The following is a 17,517-nucleotide window of genomic DNA, read 5'->3' as shown; positions in this document are numbered from 1 at the left end:
ACTTTTTTATGTTTGTATTTTATTGTCTAAGACAGTTACAGATAGGCTACTTACCTCTTTGTATCGCTCTAAGACTACACACCCCAGTCTGACTGCTGTTCATTGCATTGACTGTGGTTCACCTCGGTTGACTTGGACCGATCTTTTTTTCCAAGGCAAACAAGCGCTTACTGTTTAAAGGTATGAATTCACTGGGTGGATAGAGGATGCATGAATGGATGGAGGGATAGGTGGGTGTTGAAAATCAGAAAGAAAGAGAAATGACTGAAGTGGAAAGGAGTGTCCTTGTGTGCAGTGGGAGGGTGGGCGGAACGGGAATATCTCTTTTGTGAAATCATCATCACCACCCAGAGGACTGTACTTTGCTGGCTGCTAGCCCTGTAGGTGGAGTTTCCTTCCTTTACGCCAAATGTTGGAGGTGCCCTGTTGGTTTCGACTCACTGGGGTGGGCCTTTTCCTCTCCTCTCCTAAAATGCTTTACGTCAGGTGGCTCGGATCACCCTTTATGGCAGCCGAGAGTTATATGACAGTTGGAAACTTTGGATTGCACTCTTTAATTGGTATACCTTGGCACCGAGAGCATTTATAGAGCATTCAGGGAGTTTGGGGGCCCCCTTAAAAAGGCTGAACGACATGACTGAAGTGTTTATAGCAGGGATCGTCTGCACTGGTACAGTCACAGAGCGGCACTCTTTCACACATGACAGCAAGAGCTCGGCTGAATCGTGTGGGCTAGATAGTAGCTTTATTGAAAAGAAGAGCTGTGATTTGCATTTAGGATGGTTGTTTCTTAGAACAAACACTCTCTGTGGCAGAGTTTGTGTGAGGGCCAAAGCAGATGGACCCCCCACTGTTTGAGTTAGCTATTAGTTCTGGTCATTCATACATCTGATGAAGGTCAACAGGGACGTGCTGTCGCACAGAGCAAAGGTACGACAGGTAGACATCGGGTCGGCGATGTGTACAGGTGGGCACTACTGAACAGCTACCCGCAGCTACTGTGTGACTTTGAACAAAGCTTGCATTTCAACCACAGACCCTCTACGCCTGATCAAAGCAGACTATATGTGGGTACACTTAGCTCTTCTTTGACTTGTCCGTAGAAGTTGACTAAATCTGACAAAGTCCTCCTTTTGGACTTTTTTAGGACTTATGGTATGCCATTTAATTAGCTTCACTATAACTATTCAAAAGTTTTAAGAAATGTATAATTGTATTCAGCAAGGATCCATTAAATTGATCTAAAGAAAAGAATATGTATCTCAGTTTCCACATAAATATTAAGCAGCTCAACATTAATTATTTAGCTATACAAATCAGCATATTAGAATGTTTTCTGAAGGATCATTCAACACTGATGACTGGAGTAATGGCTGCTGAAAATTCAGCTTTTCCATCACAGGAATAAAGTACATTAAAACATTTATTAAAATAGGAAAGTTATTTAAATTGCAATTATATTTAACAATATTATTGTAATTACTGTATTTTTGTAATTACAACATTTATTACAAAATGCTTTAGTGAGCATTTAGTGAGACATCAAGAAATTGAACAGAAATCAAACTTAAAAACTGTGGTCTAGGTAAGGGTGTGTGTGTGTGTGCTTGTTTTTCTATCCCGGTGGGGACTTCAACCTGATGCACACTGACTCATGGGGACTCGTGTCACCATGGGGACCTAAATTGAGGAAACAAGCTTATAAATCATACAGAAATAGTTTTTTGAAAATGTAAAAATGCAGAAAGTTTTCTGTGATTGGTAGGGTTAGTGTAAAGGGTTAGAATAAACGGGTTGTACAGTATAAAAAACATTATTTTAATGGAGAGTCCCCACAATGATAGCGAACCAGACGTGTGTGTGTGCGTGTGGACGTGTGTGCGTGTGTATGGTATTTGCCGTGCCATGCTGCAAGTTGAAGCTCTGAAAGATGTTGCTCTACAGAAAACTCTGTGGAATGTGTAAGCGCCCATGTTGCATCATGACTAAAGGTTTGGTGTGCAGACTGATGTTTTTCAGCTCACTTTCTATCTTACTCATCAATGGTGTCACTTTCACTCTCAATCGTTTGTAGCATTGTCACGAAATCAGGTGCCTTGTTCTTGTGTTCACATGTGCATATTTTAAAGTGCGTGACTGAAATGCAAGGTGCAGTGCTTAAAATATTGTGAGTTTGTTGGAATTAGCAGCAGGTATTCTCTCTGTCTGTCCATCTGTCTTGCTCTCTCTCACCTCATTCTGCCCGTATCCCCACTGCGACGAGTGAGCGATGAAGTCGACTGCATATGCAGCACTGCTGATGAATTATTGAACAGTGGAAAGTGGACGTGATGGAGTCTTGCACGCAGTGCATACAGAGGAGCCACTGTGTGAAAGGATGACTGATGTCAAGAAAAGAGAGCGAGTGGTTACAGGCTTCTTTGTCAATGCGCATGCTGCATTTGCTCAATGTCAAAAACATTTGCAAATGTACTTTGATGCACTTTTGTTGTAGAAGTACATTGCAAATAATCCTATTCTTTTTGCAGCTTTTGGAATAGATCACTGGAAAATGTCCGTATACCTGACAGTTATCACTGAAATAGATGTCGTGTGATATCACATGTCTCTGTGACAGCCAATGAATCTGACCACAGCCTGCACAAGCCAATCAGAAAACTTGGCAGTTTAGGGCGGGAATCCCTGTTTTCAGAGTAGTTGCAGATAAGTGAGTATTTAGGAAAAGTTTTTATTCTAAGTTCTACCGAATTGTACTGCAGCTTCAAAGCAAATACATTTACCTAAAAAGCTAAATCACATAAGACTTGTTTTCAAAGAATGTATCTTGAATATTGAGTGTAAATTGTAATGTGTAAATTGGCAGCATTTTTCCCTGCAAAGTCCTTAATAAATTTGTTGAAAAATTCAGCCAGCTGAACACAAGACTTAAGCCCTATTTGGACACAACTAGTTTTCTAAACAATTTACAATTGTTACTGCGTTTCCACTGTCGGGCCAGTTACAATTTTTTTCACTCGACGTCTGATTTAATGCACCAATTTGGATGGACGTGGATGTTTTCTAGACGTGGGCGTTACAGAAGGTCATGTGCTGTGCGTGCGTCACCGCTTATGTTTATTAGTGGTTGATATGATTTTAATTTATTATATATATATAAAAAAAAAAAACATTTACGGTAAGTAAACTTCACGGTTTTATAGCAGTGCTGTTTATAATAAACTTGCATAAGTGAGTAGAGAAATCTAGACAAGTAGTCTATCTTACTCTTACCTGACACTGATATTAAAACTGGCAGTCCTCGCAATTTTTTTTCCGTCCGATACCATCTATATTGAAATTACATGACAGCATGCCAAAGATTGGTGCGCAAACGGTAGCTTGGTGATAGCAGGTCAAAAAACACATGAGGAGAAGCGTTAGGATAATACAACATCAGCAATCACAGACATTCACATTCAGACGGGATTAGATTTCTCAGAGGAGTGTTGAGGTTGTGTGAGGAAAAAAACAGACATGGCAGATTCGGACGGGATTAAACATTAATTAACAGTCCTGTGAGTGTCCAAATGTTTGGGGTCAGTAAATTATTTTTTTTAATTTTTTTAATGAATTATTTTATTCAGCAAGGATGTGTAGCCTACCACCAGTCAAAATAAATTGATTAAAAGTGACAGTAAATAAATGTCTATTGTTACATTAGGCTTTTATTTAAAATAAATGCTGTTCTTTTTAACTTTCTATTCATCGAAGTATCTTTAAAAAAAAAAAGAGAAAAAGTTTAAGTAGAACAACTGTTTTCAACATTGCTAATAATAATAAAATTCTAGGCTCTTGACAATTCAGCTTTGCCATTACAGAAATAAATTACATTTTAAAATATATTAAAATAGAAAACTAAATTAAAATTGCAATAATAATATTTTACAATAGTACGGGTTTTACTGTATTTTTGATCAAATAAATGCAGCCTTGGTGAGTATAAGCGACTTTCTTACTGACCCCACACTTGTTTTGGGGTGCATATACCGTCAGTCAGAAGTAACCTACTCATTCTTTACTACTATTTTCTAAATAATATTAATTATTTAAAATAATAGTAAAGTAGTATACAGGACGTTCTTTGAAAAAGTCTTAATTTCTTGTGCAATTTATATCTTTTGCAGTATAGATTTATATTCTCTTTTAGAAGTTAAAACCATCCTCAGTGAATGGTTGACGTGGAAAGGAGAACAGAGCTCTACTCTCATTTTTGGAGTGCTTCTCGTTTTGCCGCTAAAAACAGATTACTCGACTAGCAGTTACAGGAACATCAATAGTCAAACTTGAAATAGGAAGCTACTGCTTTGGCATTGTTGTGTGTGAGCATGAGCATGTGTTCAGTTGACACAAAGACAAGCCTGAACATAACGTTCAGCTGTCGTCACTTAAACAGCCTCCTGGGAGGGGAGGCGCAGAAAATATGGGAAAAATGTGAAAAATGCCTCCTTACAACTCCCCCTTTCATTACAAACTGATACCGCGTTCAGATTAGCATGGAAACAGCCTGTGGAAACAAAAAAAGTTAGCGGTTAATTAACTGTAATTATCAACCCCAAACGGAGGGCCACACAAATAATGTTGACATGAAGTCTGTGTTTGCACTGTACACACAAGGGCGGATATCTTTTTTTATTTTTCAGAAGAGACAGAACAGTTTGTCTGTTGGGTTGTGTTATGAGTATAAGCCCTCATTTAGCATAGCTTTCAAAACAAGTACTCTTTTATGCATGTAGATCCCTGAATCAAAGCTGAAGTCAATGATGTTTGTGTATGAAAGTTCCTCAAAAGGGAAACTGGTTTCAGACAAGCTTTCAAGGCACAATGAATTCAAGTGAGCTTTAGATATAAACAAGCACTTTTTTGATGACTACAAAGCTTATTCCTTGGTAGAAATTGAGCCATTAAAAAAAGACGTTTCTAAATAAAATTCTTTCAACTGCTTTTTATTCATTTCACTCTCCGCCAAACCGCATGCATAGGATTGTGGGATATTATATGCTGTGAAGGGACATCTATACTTTCAAAATCCCACAAGATTAAATTGTCTTGGGAGACAGGATGCGACACAAACATTGAACACATGTCTTGACACATCTAGCTTCTCATACTGCACTTTTTGAATCTGATGTGATATTGACCTTTCTTGTGTTTATTTTCTCTCTCCTTTTGTGTTTAGTCATACTTTGTCACTGACTATGACCCCACGATTGAAGACTCCTACACAAAGCAGTGCGTGATTGACGATAGGCCTGCGCGGCTGGACAGTAAGTATGCCACAGATGAAGGAGAGAGACTGATTGTCAAACAAATCACTCAGGATGTTGGGAAACAACATATTGCTAACCGGCAGCAAAGATGAAGCACCTTATGATGTGATAATACATAATAGAGACCAGATATATTACAGAGAAACTGGTGCATTTTGTTGTTGTTTTATGCATTATGTAAGGGTTAATGCCCTTCGAGGTGTCCATTGTCAGGTATTAATGGACGACGGTGAGGCGTGCGCGTCGGACGGTTGTCTCCGCCGAAGTCCATTAATACCTGACAATGGACACCTCGAAGGGCATTAACCCGCTTATACCATGTTCACTTGCCAAATAACACTTTTTTTTAAAACATTAGTTTATATTTTAATTAGTTTTACAATCGAAATCTAATGGTTTTAGAACTCATTTACTAGGTGTCCTACATCACTTTTTAATGGACACCCTGCAGCCAATCAGAATCGAGTATTCACCCAGACCATGGTATAAGCATACTTGTACACTTTAAATTCAGTTATATTTGTCTGGTCTTGTTTGAACCAGGACTGGACGATGTTAAAAATATTTTCATAAAAAATATCACAATATCCGATTGCATCGTCTAAAAAACGTAGGGTGAGGAGTGGGGACTTGGTTTTATCCATCGGTTGTTGATTGGAGTTTTACACTTAAAACCAAAGGCAGATGAATGTGAGCATTTAGAGATGGGGTTTAAAGGGTTAGTTCACGCAAAAATAAAAATTCTGTCATTAATTTCTCACCCTCATGTTGTTCCAAACCCGTAAGACGTTCGTTCATCTTCGGAACACAAATGAAGAAATTTTGATGAAATCTGAGAGTTTTCTGTACTCTCCATATAGACAGCTACACAACTACCAGTTTGACGCTATAAAAAGTTCATAAAAGAGATCGTAAAACTAATCCATATGAATTGAGTGGTTTAGTCCAAAAAAATGTGAAGAGACATTATTGCTTTATATGATGATCAGATATAATTTAGGTCTTTATTCCATATAAACATTTATCGATTCACTCATCAGTTGTGGTAAACTGAAGCATGTTCGCTTGACGTGCAAGAACCAATGAGGTTGATTCTCGTGTGTTACACAGACTGTTTGAGCTTTTGCAGGAACCACTAGCCGCGTTTCCACTGTCGGGCCAGTGCGGGCCAGAGCTTTAAATGGGCCATGCCGGGCTAATAGCCTCGGGCCAGTAGCACCGGGCCTGCGTTCCCACTGTCGGACCAGAAGCTCCACAGCGCTTCACTAAAACACACCCGTAACACGCCTCTCTGGAACAACATCACACTAACCCATCATTTCACCAACAAATGGAAGTTTTATCAGAAAACGAATCAGAAAGAAATCACTGGAAACAGCGTGCATCGCAAAACAAACATGATAAAAGTGACCGTTTGCTGGCATTTTTGTTGTTTACTTGGATATTTAAAATCCAATCATCGATGTTTTACCACAGGTTTACAATAAAAAGTGATACATTGATCATAATAAATCAATTTATGTCAAAATTGCACATTAGTCACACAGAAATAAATTACCGTTAGGTCTATTTCACAAAAGAAAGAGGACACACTACTTCTTCAGTCACGTCTGTTTCTGTTTATTTGGTAGTTACAGGACATATTTACATCACATTTAGAAAGAATAATTCTACAAATATTCTACAAATATATGTCAACTCAAAATACGACCTGAGGAGCTTTAGCACTCTCTCGACTCCAAGTAGGCTACAGATATTTTCAGTCAGAGAAACAAGAGGAAGCTCCCGAAAAAAAAGTTAATTTATTTTATGATAGTCCGGTATAAAGAGACTATACGTAACAGGCTACTGACAGATAATAAAAACATGATTGTGATAGCCTTTATAATTGGTCTGATTTCTTCAAGCGTTCTCCATGTTTTTTTTACTATGCGTATCTTCAAGCGTTTACTATGCTTTACTATGCTTACTATGGTAATGGTTACCGCGCAGTCTTTTGCATCGCGTATAAATTAATACATGATTAACTAACTGTATTTTTCCATGTACCTTTCTGAAATGCATTTTCTGTAAAGCTGCTTTGAAACAATATGTATTGTGAAAAGCGCTATACAAATAAATTTGAATTTAATTGAATTGAATTTAATAAATATTTCTACCTTATACGGTGATCAGAATCCACATCGTATCACAAACAGAAGGAATTCAAGCATGAAAGTGAGTGAGTTAAATTATTTTAAAAGTCTTTAATGCTGACAGAATCATCCGGCTCTTCCGACTCAGGTAAACTCCACCTCTGTTCGTAACCACTCCTCTAGCCCGTGCTGGCTCGCTTTGGCCCAAGGTATTCGACGGGCCAGAAATCCTGGCCGTTAGCCCCGATCTAGTCCCGGAAGTGATAGTGGAAACGCGACTGGCCCTGGCACGCACTAGCATGCACTAGCACGGCCTGGCCCGGCCCTGGCCTGAAAGTGGAAACACGGCTAATGAGGTTAATTCTCGTGTGTTACGCAGCACATTTGAGCTTCTGCAGGAACCAATGAGGTTCATTCTCGTGTGTTATGCAGCATGTTTGAGCTTCCACAAGAACCAATGAGGTTAATTATTGTGTGTTACCCAGCACGTTTGAGCTTCTGGAAGAACCAATGAGGTTCGTTCTCGTGTGTTACGCAACACTTTTGAGCTTTCTCATGAACCAGTGAGGTTCATTCTCGTGTTACGCAGCACATTTGAGCTTCTGCAAGAACCAATGAGGTTCATTCTCTTGTGTTAAGAGGCACGTTTAAGCTTCTGCAAGAACCAGTTAGGTTCATTCCAGTGTGTTACGCAGCACATTTGAGCTTCCTCAAGAGATTTGTTCTCATTTGTCAAGCAGGTTCAGTTGAGCTTCTGTTTATGTTCGCTGATCAATGTTTATATGTGAATAAATTCAATCTGTTCATCATATAAAGCGATCAAGTCTCTTAAAGTGATCCGATCGTGAAAACAAATGAGGCCTTTTATTACTGGCATCACTCAAGCTGTTGTAAGTTAAAAGAAGGGGTCTGACTTTTGTTACATTCATACATAAATTATTCAATCTGCTGTTTGAGAGTCACACCTGTTAGTAAATATACTTGTCAATCCTAAACACTGCGTGAACATTGCCATATACAACATGACACAGAACCATGTTAAGCCATAGATAAAGAAATATGAATATAATAGAAGATCGTTTACATAATGAAAACACTTGTATTCAAACATATATTGGTGATGTGGCTAAAGTGAGTCTGTGGGTGATTAACATGGATGTTCTGTATTTGTTAGTCCTGGATACAGCAGGACAGGAAGAGTTTGGAGCCATGAGAGAACAATACATGAGGACAGGGGAGGGCTTCCTTCTCGTCTTCTCTGTCACTGACCGGGGAAGGTGAGCAATGTTCCACTCATGTTTTCTCTCAACTTTCTCTCTTTCTTCCCCTTTCCCCTACAATGTCTGTCTCAGTTTCACTTTCATTCTGTTTTTGTCTTTCCATTTTTATTAATGACCCCCCCCCCCCCCTTCACATTTTCTATAACTAAAATTAGAGGCTTGCTAATTTATGCCCCAGGTTTTGTCTGAGTGAAACCCAGCAAATGCAAATAAACAGATCTCACACACTTTGCAGTGTGTATGCTCAAGGAATTTGGTGTGTGATCAGCCGTTTTGGGAGTGTTTGTGCCCTCTTAGGGTCCTTCCCACTGTGTGTTTATGCTGTAAACAGTCTTTCCTTCCTTCGTTTACATTACCCTGCTCAGAGCTGATGGCACCAGCTTCTCTGAACACACAATCTCGCAGTCTCTCCAGAACAAGCACTTCCTCCTCCTGCATGACATTTAAACTGCTCGAACTGTTAGAATCAACAGAGACCTCATATCAATGTCCTTCCTCCCCAGCACACACACACTGTTCTCCATATGATGGCTTCTAGCCGTCTTACGGCGTTACTGGAAAGTTTATTGGAAAGGCATGAGAACCGAGTGACCTTGTGTCATCCTGTGTACTGTAATGCAGTTCTGTGGCCCAAAACACAGAGAGATAGTTGCTTTTCAGCTGGAAGGGTGGGCTTGCATTATTTTTTAGGTTTTGTGAGGAAGAAGAGCTCCGCTTTGTGGGTGTATGTGTCTGTACTTTCATTTCATTATTTCTGAAAATGCCCTTACTAGGGATGCATGATTTGGTACCATTTGAGTTTATCGGCCAATATGAAGGCCTATTTTTTTTTTTATTAGTTCCCCTCAAGTTGACACCAGGTGTCTCAGCAAAATAACCACTGTTCCACAAAGTTAAAGAATGAGAAAGATGTCCCAAGACTTTTTGTCACTACTTCGGACAATATATTTATTGATTCATATATACGTATACAGTATATATATATATATGTATGTGAACTAGGGATGTCAATTTATAAAACATTTCCATGATCGATCATTGTTTATTTAACGATCAATTAATCGTTAGCCATAATACTGGAATATAGTGTATAGTATAGTGTATACTACTGTATAGTAGCATATAGCCAACAGCATGACAGGATGTGAAAATACTCCTCAAAAAGCCATGTTTCTCACCAAATGAATGAGAAGGGTTTAAGTCTAAATAAAGGGCTAGTAGGGTTGTAAAATGAGTCAATGTGATTGATCATTTAATTAAATTACTTTTTTCATAATAAAAAATAACGACTAATAAAACGTGTCACCAACGCCGCCTCAGATGTGTGCTATTTAGAATGTGAAACTCATGTGGAGGGAAGCGCTTTTGAGTACCAACATATTTGGGGACAGGGACACGTTTACTTATTGGAGTAGGATTTTTCTCCATCTCTGGTAAGATAGCAATCATGATGATAAGTGTCTTCATTAATTATTAGGGGTGCAACGGATCGCAGTTGTAAGGACCAGGCCCCACGGTTTGGCACACATGTGATTAGCGGATTAACTGCTAAGTAGAGTGAAAGTTTATCATTTGGATATGTTTTGTCTGGATAATTTACACACTCAAACGATTTTAGACGCGGAAGAAGAGGCGAAAATCGGGACTTGTGCGCTGTTATCCACACACACACACACACACACACACACACACACACACACACACACACACACACACACACGCGCGCGCAGAGAGAAAGAGAGAGAGGAGCGTTTCAGACAGTGATAGAACACCGAATTGATTCCTCTTACACTTTTACTTGCGTTTGAACGTACATATACAAAATGATGTCTCGGCAAGTATTCTCGGTTGTCGTAATTGAACAGTTGAGAAAGAAACCGGATGTGTGTCAGTATATTCGGTCTGTGCATTTAGTCTTAAAGTGACAGCAGCCTAATATTCCTGCTGTTGTTTGTGTCATTAATGTAAATAAAATAAAAACATCATCATCATCATCTACCTTATGAGAGAAACGAAGATGGGGAGGAGAACAGTCAGGAGGAAAGTGATGACGACAGCTTGTTGGATAAGTGTGCCGTGTAAAGTGTGAGAACCAAGCAGCATCTCCAGGTGCTCCCTTGAGAACCAGACCAAAAACTTTGTGCATCCCTGATTATATATACATATTTGCATATTTCTTTGTGTGTGAAAATGCATTGGACGTTTCAAGCTGTTTGTTTGGGCCTTTTTTAATGGCCATTCGTCACCTTGTTTTCCTCAGCTTTGAAGAGATCTACAAGTTTCAACGACAGATCTTGAGAGTGAAGGACAGGGATGAATTTCCCATGATCCTAGTGGGTAACAAAGCTGATCTGGAGCAACAGAGACAAGTGAGTGGCATGAATCACCTCAAAACTGTAATTTCAGAAAGCTACACTGAATCAGTATTGATACGAACATTTTTAAACTCTTTGTCTGCACTGAAATCATAGCATGACTGTTGTATCTATTGTAGAGCTTCTGTTTATATTGTTTATGTTTTAAAATGACACATTTACATACTGTACACATACATGGAGTAACCAGAGCACAATGTTACTGTTAAAAATTAAATGTGGATGAAATTCAGTCTTGAAAATCAATGAAGAGAACTGAAAGGCTGAAAAATATCACAGAGAGCGTGTGTCTGTAAGGAGAGAGATGGTAATAAAAGATATGGGGTTACTGAGTGCATTCTGCCATTGAAAGACACTCAGATTGTGTTACACTGCCACCTCGTGTCAGAACGGAGAACGTTCTAATTAACTGCATCAATTGCCTTTATTTTATGAATGGCAAATTATATAAGAGGTACTGTTTTAATCAGTATGTTATAAGAGGTACTGTTTAAATCAGTATCTTATAAGAGGTATTGTTTTAAATCAATATCAAGCCAAAAGCAAAAATTGTGTTTGAAATGTTTTTATTTTAATTGAAGAGTGTTCATTTTTCAGGTTACCCAGGAGGAGGGCCAGCAGCTTGCCCGACAACTCAAAGTCACATACATGGAGGCCTCAGCTAAGATCCGTATGAATGTAGACCAGGCTTTCCACGAGTTGGTCCGAGTCATAAGGTGAGTCTCTCATACAATACTGTGGAACCACCAGATGGTGGCAGCACTCAAACAGCAGGCTGTGGTCGGAATGGAATACTAGCATACTGCATAATGTTTTTTGAAAAAAGTATGTAAATCGGTACACGTTTCAAACAGTATTATGCTACAATGTTGTCACATCACCTCATTATGTTCTATATTTAATACACCAAGCGCTGTTTAGTTATCACCTCAGAAATATATGTAGTTGATTCATTCATCTTTGATTAGGGTTGCCACCTTCAGTGTGGCAAAATAAGGGACAAATTTCTTTACTTTTAAAACAGCATTTTCCAAAAGATGGGCAAAAATCTTACACTAAACCATGTCAAATTATCTATATCCATGAACGTTAGAAATGTGGGTCTTTTATAAAGTGAATTTAACTTTTTTTTTTTACTGTTTTTGTTTAAAAAATATTTATTTATATAGCCTAAAGTAAAAAAAAATATAATAAATCCTCCTAAAACTATAAATCCTAAAAAAAAAAACTTATGTTTCAAAATGACATTTTGTTGAAACAACACAAGTGTGACTTTTTCCCCCCACACTAACATAAAAAACAGATATTATTCAAACTTATTAAATTTTTTTTGTAGATGTAGAAAGTGTTGTCAACCGTGCAAAGTCTCACATCATTTGGACAAATATAATGTTTTATTTATTTCAGCAAACGTCATTTGGGGTCGAAAAGACCCGAACAGCGCGCTACAAGGGGTTAAAAAACGTGCAGGTTTACAGTGCATGTTCACGAGACTCAGTCGCTATAGAAACAAAGACGCTAAAATGCAATCACGCAATGAGCTTCTCTACTAAGAAATTGATTTCTTTATATTTGCTATTAGTATTATCCATACTGCAAAATCCTTATGTTTTTATTCAACTATATGTGGGCCTAATGTAAAATACGGGACATATCGCGTCCCTTATTGATTTGATACGGGACGCATCATCTTACTTGTAAATACGGGACGATTCCGTATTTTAAGGGACGGGTGGCAACCCTATCTTTGATCCAATTTTATTGGTAAGAATGTCTTTAATTCTGACAGTCCGATCAGATATAATAAAGAGATCACTGCTGGTACTTTAATTTATGTGTCATAGTAGAAATGAAAGACCAAATCAAGGATATTGCATGCATTGAGGGATAAAATGTCTTGCGCACACTGAGCATTATATACTTACTTGCTGACATTTTATTTCAGCTTTAATTAAATGACCAAAAATGAGTTTTAGTTTCACAATAACTAAATAAATTGAAATAAATTCCGTCAGGAGCCAAGTGTTTCGGATGACGTGTAAAGGCATATCTTACATCCTCTCACAGGAAGTTCCAGGAGCAAGAGTGCCCACCCTCGCCGGAGCCCACGCGCAAAGAGAAGGATAAGAGCGGCTGCCATTGTGTGATTGTCTAATTGGCCTCTCACTGCCGCCACTCACCCAGCTGCTGTCACCGGTCCCTGCCCCCCACCCTGCCTTCTGACATCACGTCCTGTGCGGATGAACTCGCTGCCTTTCTACATGTGCATGTCTTCAAAACAACAGTGTCTCTCATAGCCTCATCAGGGGCATTTGTGCCTCTAGGACTTCACTACTAGAAGAACCAAACTGACAAAATCTTGATCGAACTCACCATTCTACCTTCAACTAGAGTACTGACATCAGTGTGACCTTGAATATGGTAATCGTGCCCCCAACACTAAACATCGCTTCTTACAAATTTGCTATAAAACACACACAATTCCTTTTTTTGTATTTTGAAGGATTTTTTTTTCTCTTGCCTTGTGACATTTGTACTTTTGCTGAGATGAAAAGACTAAACGAAACACCATTGGGATTACAGGGGACAATTAGTCACCGATCTAGAGTGAGATGATGTTCTCAAGCTTTGTGCGTGTGTGTGTGTGTGTGTATCGTGCCATATCTGTTTTTACTTCCATATGCTAAGCAGCGATTGTACATAATTGAAGATTTGTGTGAGTTGAGGCCACCTTTATAACAACAAAAATCAGTTGCAGAGTACCCGTGTGTGAGGTTGAACAGCTTGTTTTGACATGAATTAACACATTAATGTACTCGCAGAAATGTACATAGCCTTTAACATGCCAATTTTGTCTGCAGTGAAGTCAGATTCACAACTTCTGGTTTGATCGAGATGCCTATTTTCACGTCTTTTTTGTTTGCATTGTAAGACTTCTTGGCATGTATGCATTTGATTCTTTTAAAGGGATAATTCACCTAAAAATGAAAATTAATTTACTCACCCTCATGTGTCCCAAAGCTGTTACAAACCACATTTGTTTGGTCCATACAGTGAATAGAGAATTTCCATATTTTCTGACCTGAAAAGTATAACCCACTTGAATTGCGTTAACTTTATGGCTTTCTGCCTAATAAAAGATCTATGGATTAATGTTAGAAAGCAAAGAAATTAAGACAGCCATAAATATTAGAAGTGTAATTTTACTGTTGTTCTTTAAAATACAGTTATTATAAAATATGAATAATATTAAATACAATAGTAATTTATTTCTTTATTAATTACATTTTCAATATGGAAAAATATTTTGAATAACAGTAATTATTATTATACAGTCATGTTGAATGGGGGATGAAACTATTTCTCTTTTTTTTTTTTTCCTGATTACATGCAGGTGATTACATGCCGGATTGAAAGTCAATGTTGTTTTAGGCCAGAAACAGATTTGGGGCGACATGTGAATTTTCATCTTTGGTTGAACTATCTATATTGTGAAATGTATTCTTCATGTAGCCAGATTGTTGAAGCCTTCTTGACTCTCAGCTCTGATTTCTACAGACTATCTTCAGACTCAGGTTGCTCCATTTACAGTGTTTTCACAATGTGCTGACGAAGTCCGCTCGCTCAGAGCACAATAGGTTGTCTGTTCTCTAGGTACCCCACCAAGATCGATGACACTGAGAAGTAGTCTCTGAAATAATTGTGTCTTTTTCTGGCCTTGCATTTCAATTCACTTTTACACTGTTTTTTTTTTTTTTTTATCAGTTTGGAAACGTATTTAAGTGATTGAAACAGTGTGAAGACTCTGTTTCAAGGGGACAGCTGACATCAGAGGCATCTTTTAAGAATCTTTTCATGTATATGATCAGAGAAAACCCTCTTTTTCTTTTTTAAATATCAGACATCCACATTCCCTCAAGACACATTTTTTTTTAAATATGGTTTGACGTCTCTGTGACATTCACACAGAGTTTTTCTTATCTGAATCTGACAGGTGATCTCTTTTTTTTCCTGCCTTCATACTCCAAAGGTTCATATCACTATTGCATCATGTCACGTTTTATTTTCGTCTTCCTTTTTTTTCCAGAGTGCATTTCTGTATGAGGGATACAAACTGTTTTAGTTTTTGTGTTTTATCATCATGTAATATACGAAAAAAAGATGGAAGTGATCTTCTGAATGGACATGATTAAATGTTTTTACTATATACTTTTATACATTATTTTCTTATCAGACTAGTTAATGAGTATTTTTATATGTTTGTAAGTGAAAACGCTCTCGCGGCACAAATGTGTATATGTAAAGAGGAGTATTTAATTATATCTCGTTTTTTGTTTTTAACTGAAAAAAGGCCAATGTATGTTGAACTGTGGTCCTTTCCTGCTTTCGGTGGACTGAAGCCGATAACTCACGCAAATAGTCGTCCACCTCGTAGCCTAAAACGCTTTCACCAGTGATCACTGGGTCAACCCTTTTGTGATGACTCGGGTTCATATCCTTCCCAAAACCTTGTCCATTACCAGATACCAGTTATCATCAAAACAGATCAAGACGAAAGCTAGTAGGAACAGAAGTGCATGACTCTTCCTCTTCCCAGAGTCTGTGTATATCTAATCCATGCTGTGTTTTATTTTTCACCTCTTTCCCTCCCCCTGTATAGCCTCTGGTGCTATAATAAAATCTATGATTTATCTGTGATTATATTATTTTTTGCTTTTCCTTACTGAGGAACGACGGTACGTGTTGCTCAAAATTATAGCTCTCGTTCTTTAAATCGACATTGAATAACAAGCGCCACCATGTGACAAGTAGATTGTTATTTTGCTGTCCGTATGCGTGTCCCCTGTGATTTACTAAACTTCTGTGCTTTTCTAGGGCAGTGTTCCGGTAATGAGCTGTATGACAACTTATGTCACAAGCTTGTTTTGATTGTTAATGAATCTGCTGTGTATTCTTCCGTGAGAAGTGTTAGGTAACATTGTGATGGACAAGGGTATCTTATCATCTTTGTGAATTAAGAGGATCGGCTTCAGAAAAGCTGTTGTTCTGCTCATGTCATGATAGTTATACAACTAAATTAATGGAATTGAATCAATGCCGTGACAGCCATATGGGTTACAGTTTTATATGAGATGTTTACTATCGGTTGTAAATGAGAATGTACAGTCACTATTAACGCTCACTTACTGTAGACAGGCCTTGAATGGCAAGGGCTGAGGTTCCCAAAAGTGTAGATCGTAGAGGCGATTGGTGCCAATAGTTCTATGTTCTATGATCTATTTAGGCTGCAATGATTTTAGGAAACACAGCCCAGCATGGTTTTGCTAGTGAAGCTTATAATGATGCCACCCTACACTCTTCCAAGGGTTCTTCCAACTCTCCAACCCTTTATGCCCAAAAGGTTCTATATAAGGGTGTTTTTCCTCGTGATAAAGTCTGTTTACAAGCTGTTTAATTAATACAATTTAATCAAAAAATAATAACTGAATTAAAACTACATCCATAAACTGATCCATGATGAGAACCTCTAAAATGGTATGAAGCGCATTTAAGTCATGCAGTTCTGAACTAATGTCATCAATTGGTTTGGTCTGTTTCAGTCGAATGCATTTTCTCATACTCCTTTTAACAAGTGACATAAAGACTTTCATTTTCAGAGGCTTGGAGAACAAACACATTCTGAGCATTAACACCCTGACAAAATTGGAAAACGCAGACTGTCTGATTTACTCAATCATATTTGTGATCTACACAACAAAATTCTTGATTTGTTTGCTTTTGATTAATGTAATTCTCTAAAATGTGCAATCTACTGGATTCAATTATGTAGGATGAATGCGAAGCAATCAAGTACGCAAAACAATTTTGTTTGTTCTTGACATTTCTGAGACTGCTGTTCCCAGCTTGTTTTGATGGGGACAGTATAAATGTTCAAATTAAAAATTATTTCATGTGAAATGGGGGAGACTTTGTTTAATTAGTTGTGATTTAGTATTTCATTTAAACTACTGAAGCTTTTTCCAAGGAATATTTGTGTAAGGAATAATTGGCCGTTTAATTATTAGAAAATAATACACACGAGGTGGTAAGAGAGCGGGAGAAAGTATGCTTTCCGTACATAATAAAACGTAATTTTGTGGCAAAAACCATGGAAAAAATTTGTCGTTTTTATCCTATTGTTTATTATATTTGCTTGGTCAGTGTTGTTGTGGGTTTTGGTTCTTTTGCTGTTGTATGCTGTAAGGACCTTTGAAATAACTGAAATAATTTGTCGAAGTGATATGGAACTGCAGTCAAGACCTGCCTGGTACTATACTTTAGCCGTGTGTTTCCCTGAAAAAAACCTTAGAATGTTTGTCAACCAATCAGATTCAAGCATCCACCAGCCCTGCAGTATAATATCTTATAATTTAGTGATGTA

The 17,517-nt window shown here is 37.9% G+C and overlaps 1 protein-coding gene across 3 annotated transcripts in view; it reads left to right on the top strand.

The window, feature by feature from the left end:
- The window catches only part of rras2 (RAS related 2), a 42,146-nt gene extending 26,352 nt beyond the window's left edge, over nt 1-15,794 (top strand). For all 3 annotated transcript variants that reach the window (XM_079584036.1, XM_079584038.1, XM_079584037.1), the window contains 5 exons: nt 5,216-5,303; nt 8,616-8,718; nt 10,982-11,090; nt 11,694-11,812; nt 13,164-15,794. In XM_079584036.1, the coding sequence (XP_079440162.1) occupies nt 5,216-5,303; nt 8,616-8,718; nt 10,982-11,090; nt 11,694-11,812; nt 13,164-13,251 (507 nt within the window). In that variant the 3' untranslated portion in view covers nt 13,252-15,794. The remainder of the gene's footprint in view (nt 1-5,215; nt 5,304-8,615; nt 8,719-10,981; nt 11,091-11,693; nt 11,813-13,163) is intronic.
- The last annotated feature ends 1,723 nt before the right edge of the window (nt 15,795-17,517 follow it).

The sequence above is a fragment of the Phoxinus phoxinus genome (assembly GCF_949152265.1).
Source record: "Phoxinus phoxinus genome assembly, chromosome: 2".
NCBI classification, from domain to species: Eukaryota; Metazoa; Chordata; class Actinopteri; order Cypriniformes; family Leuciscidae; genus Phoxinus; species Phoxinus phoxinus.
Note: the sequence above shows the minus strand (reverse complement) of the source record. Positions and strands in the feature narration are given on the sequence as shown.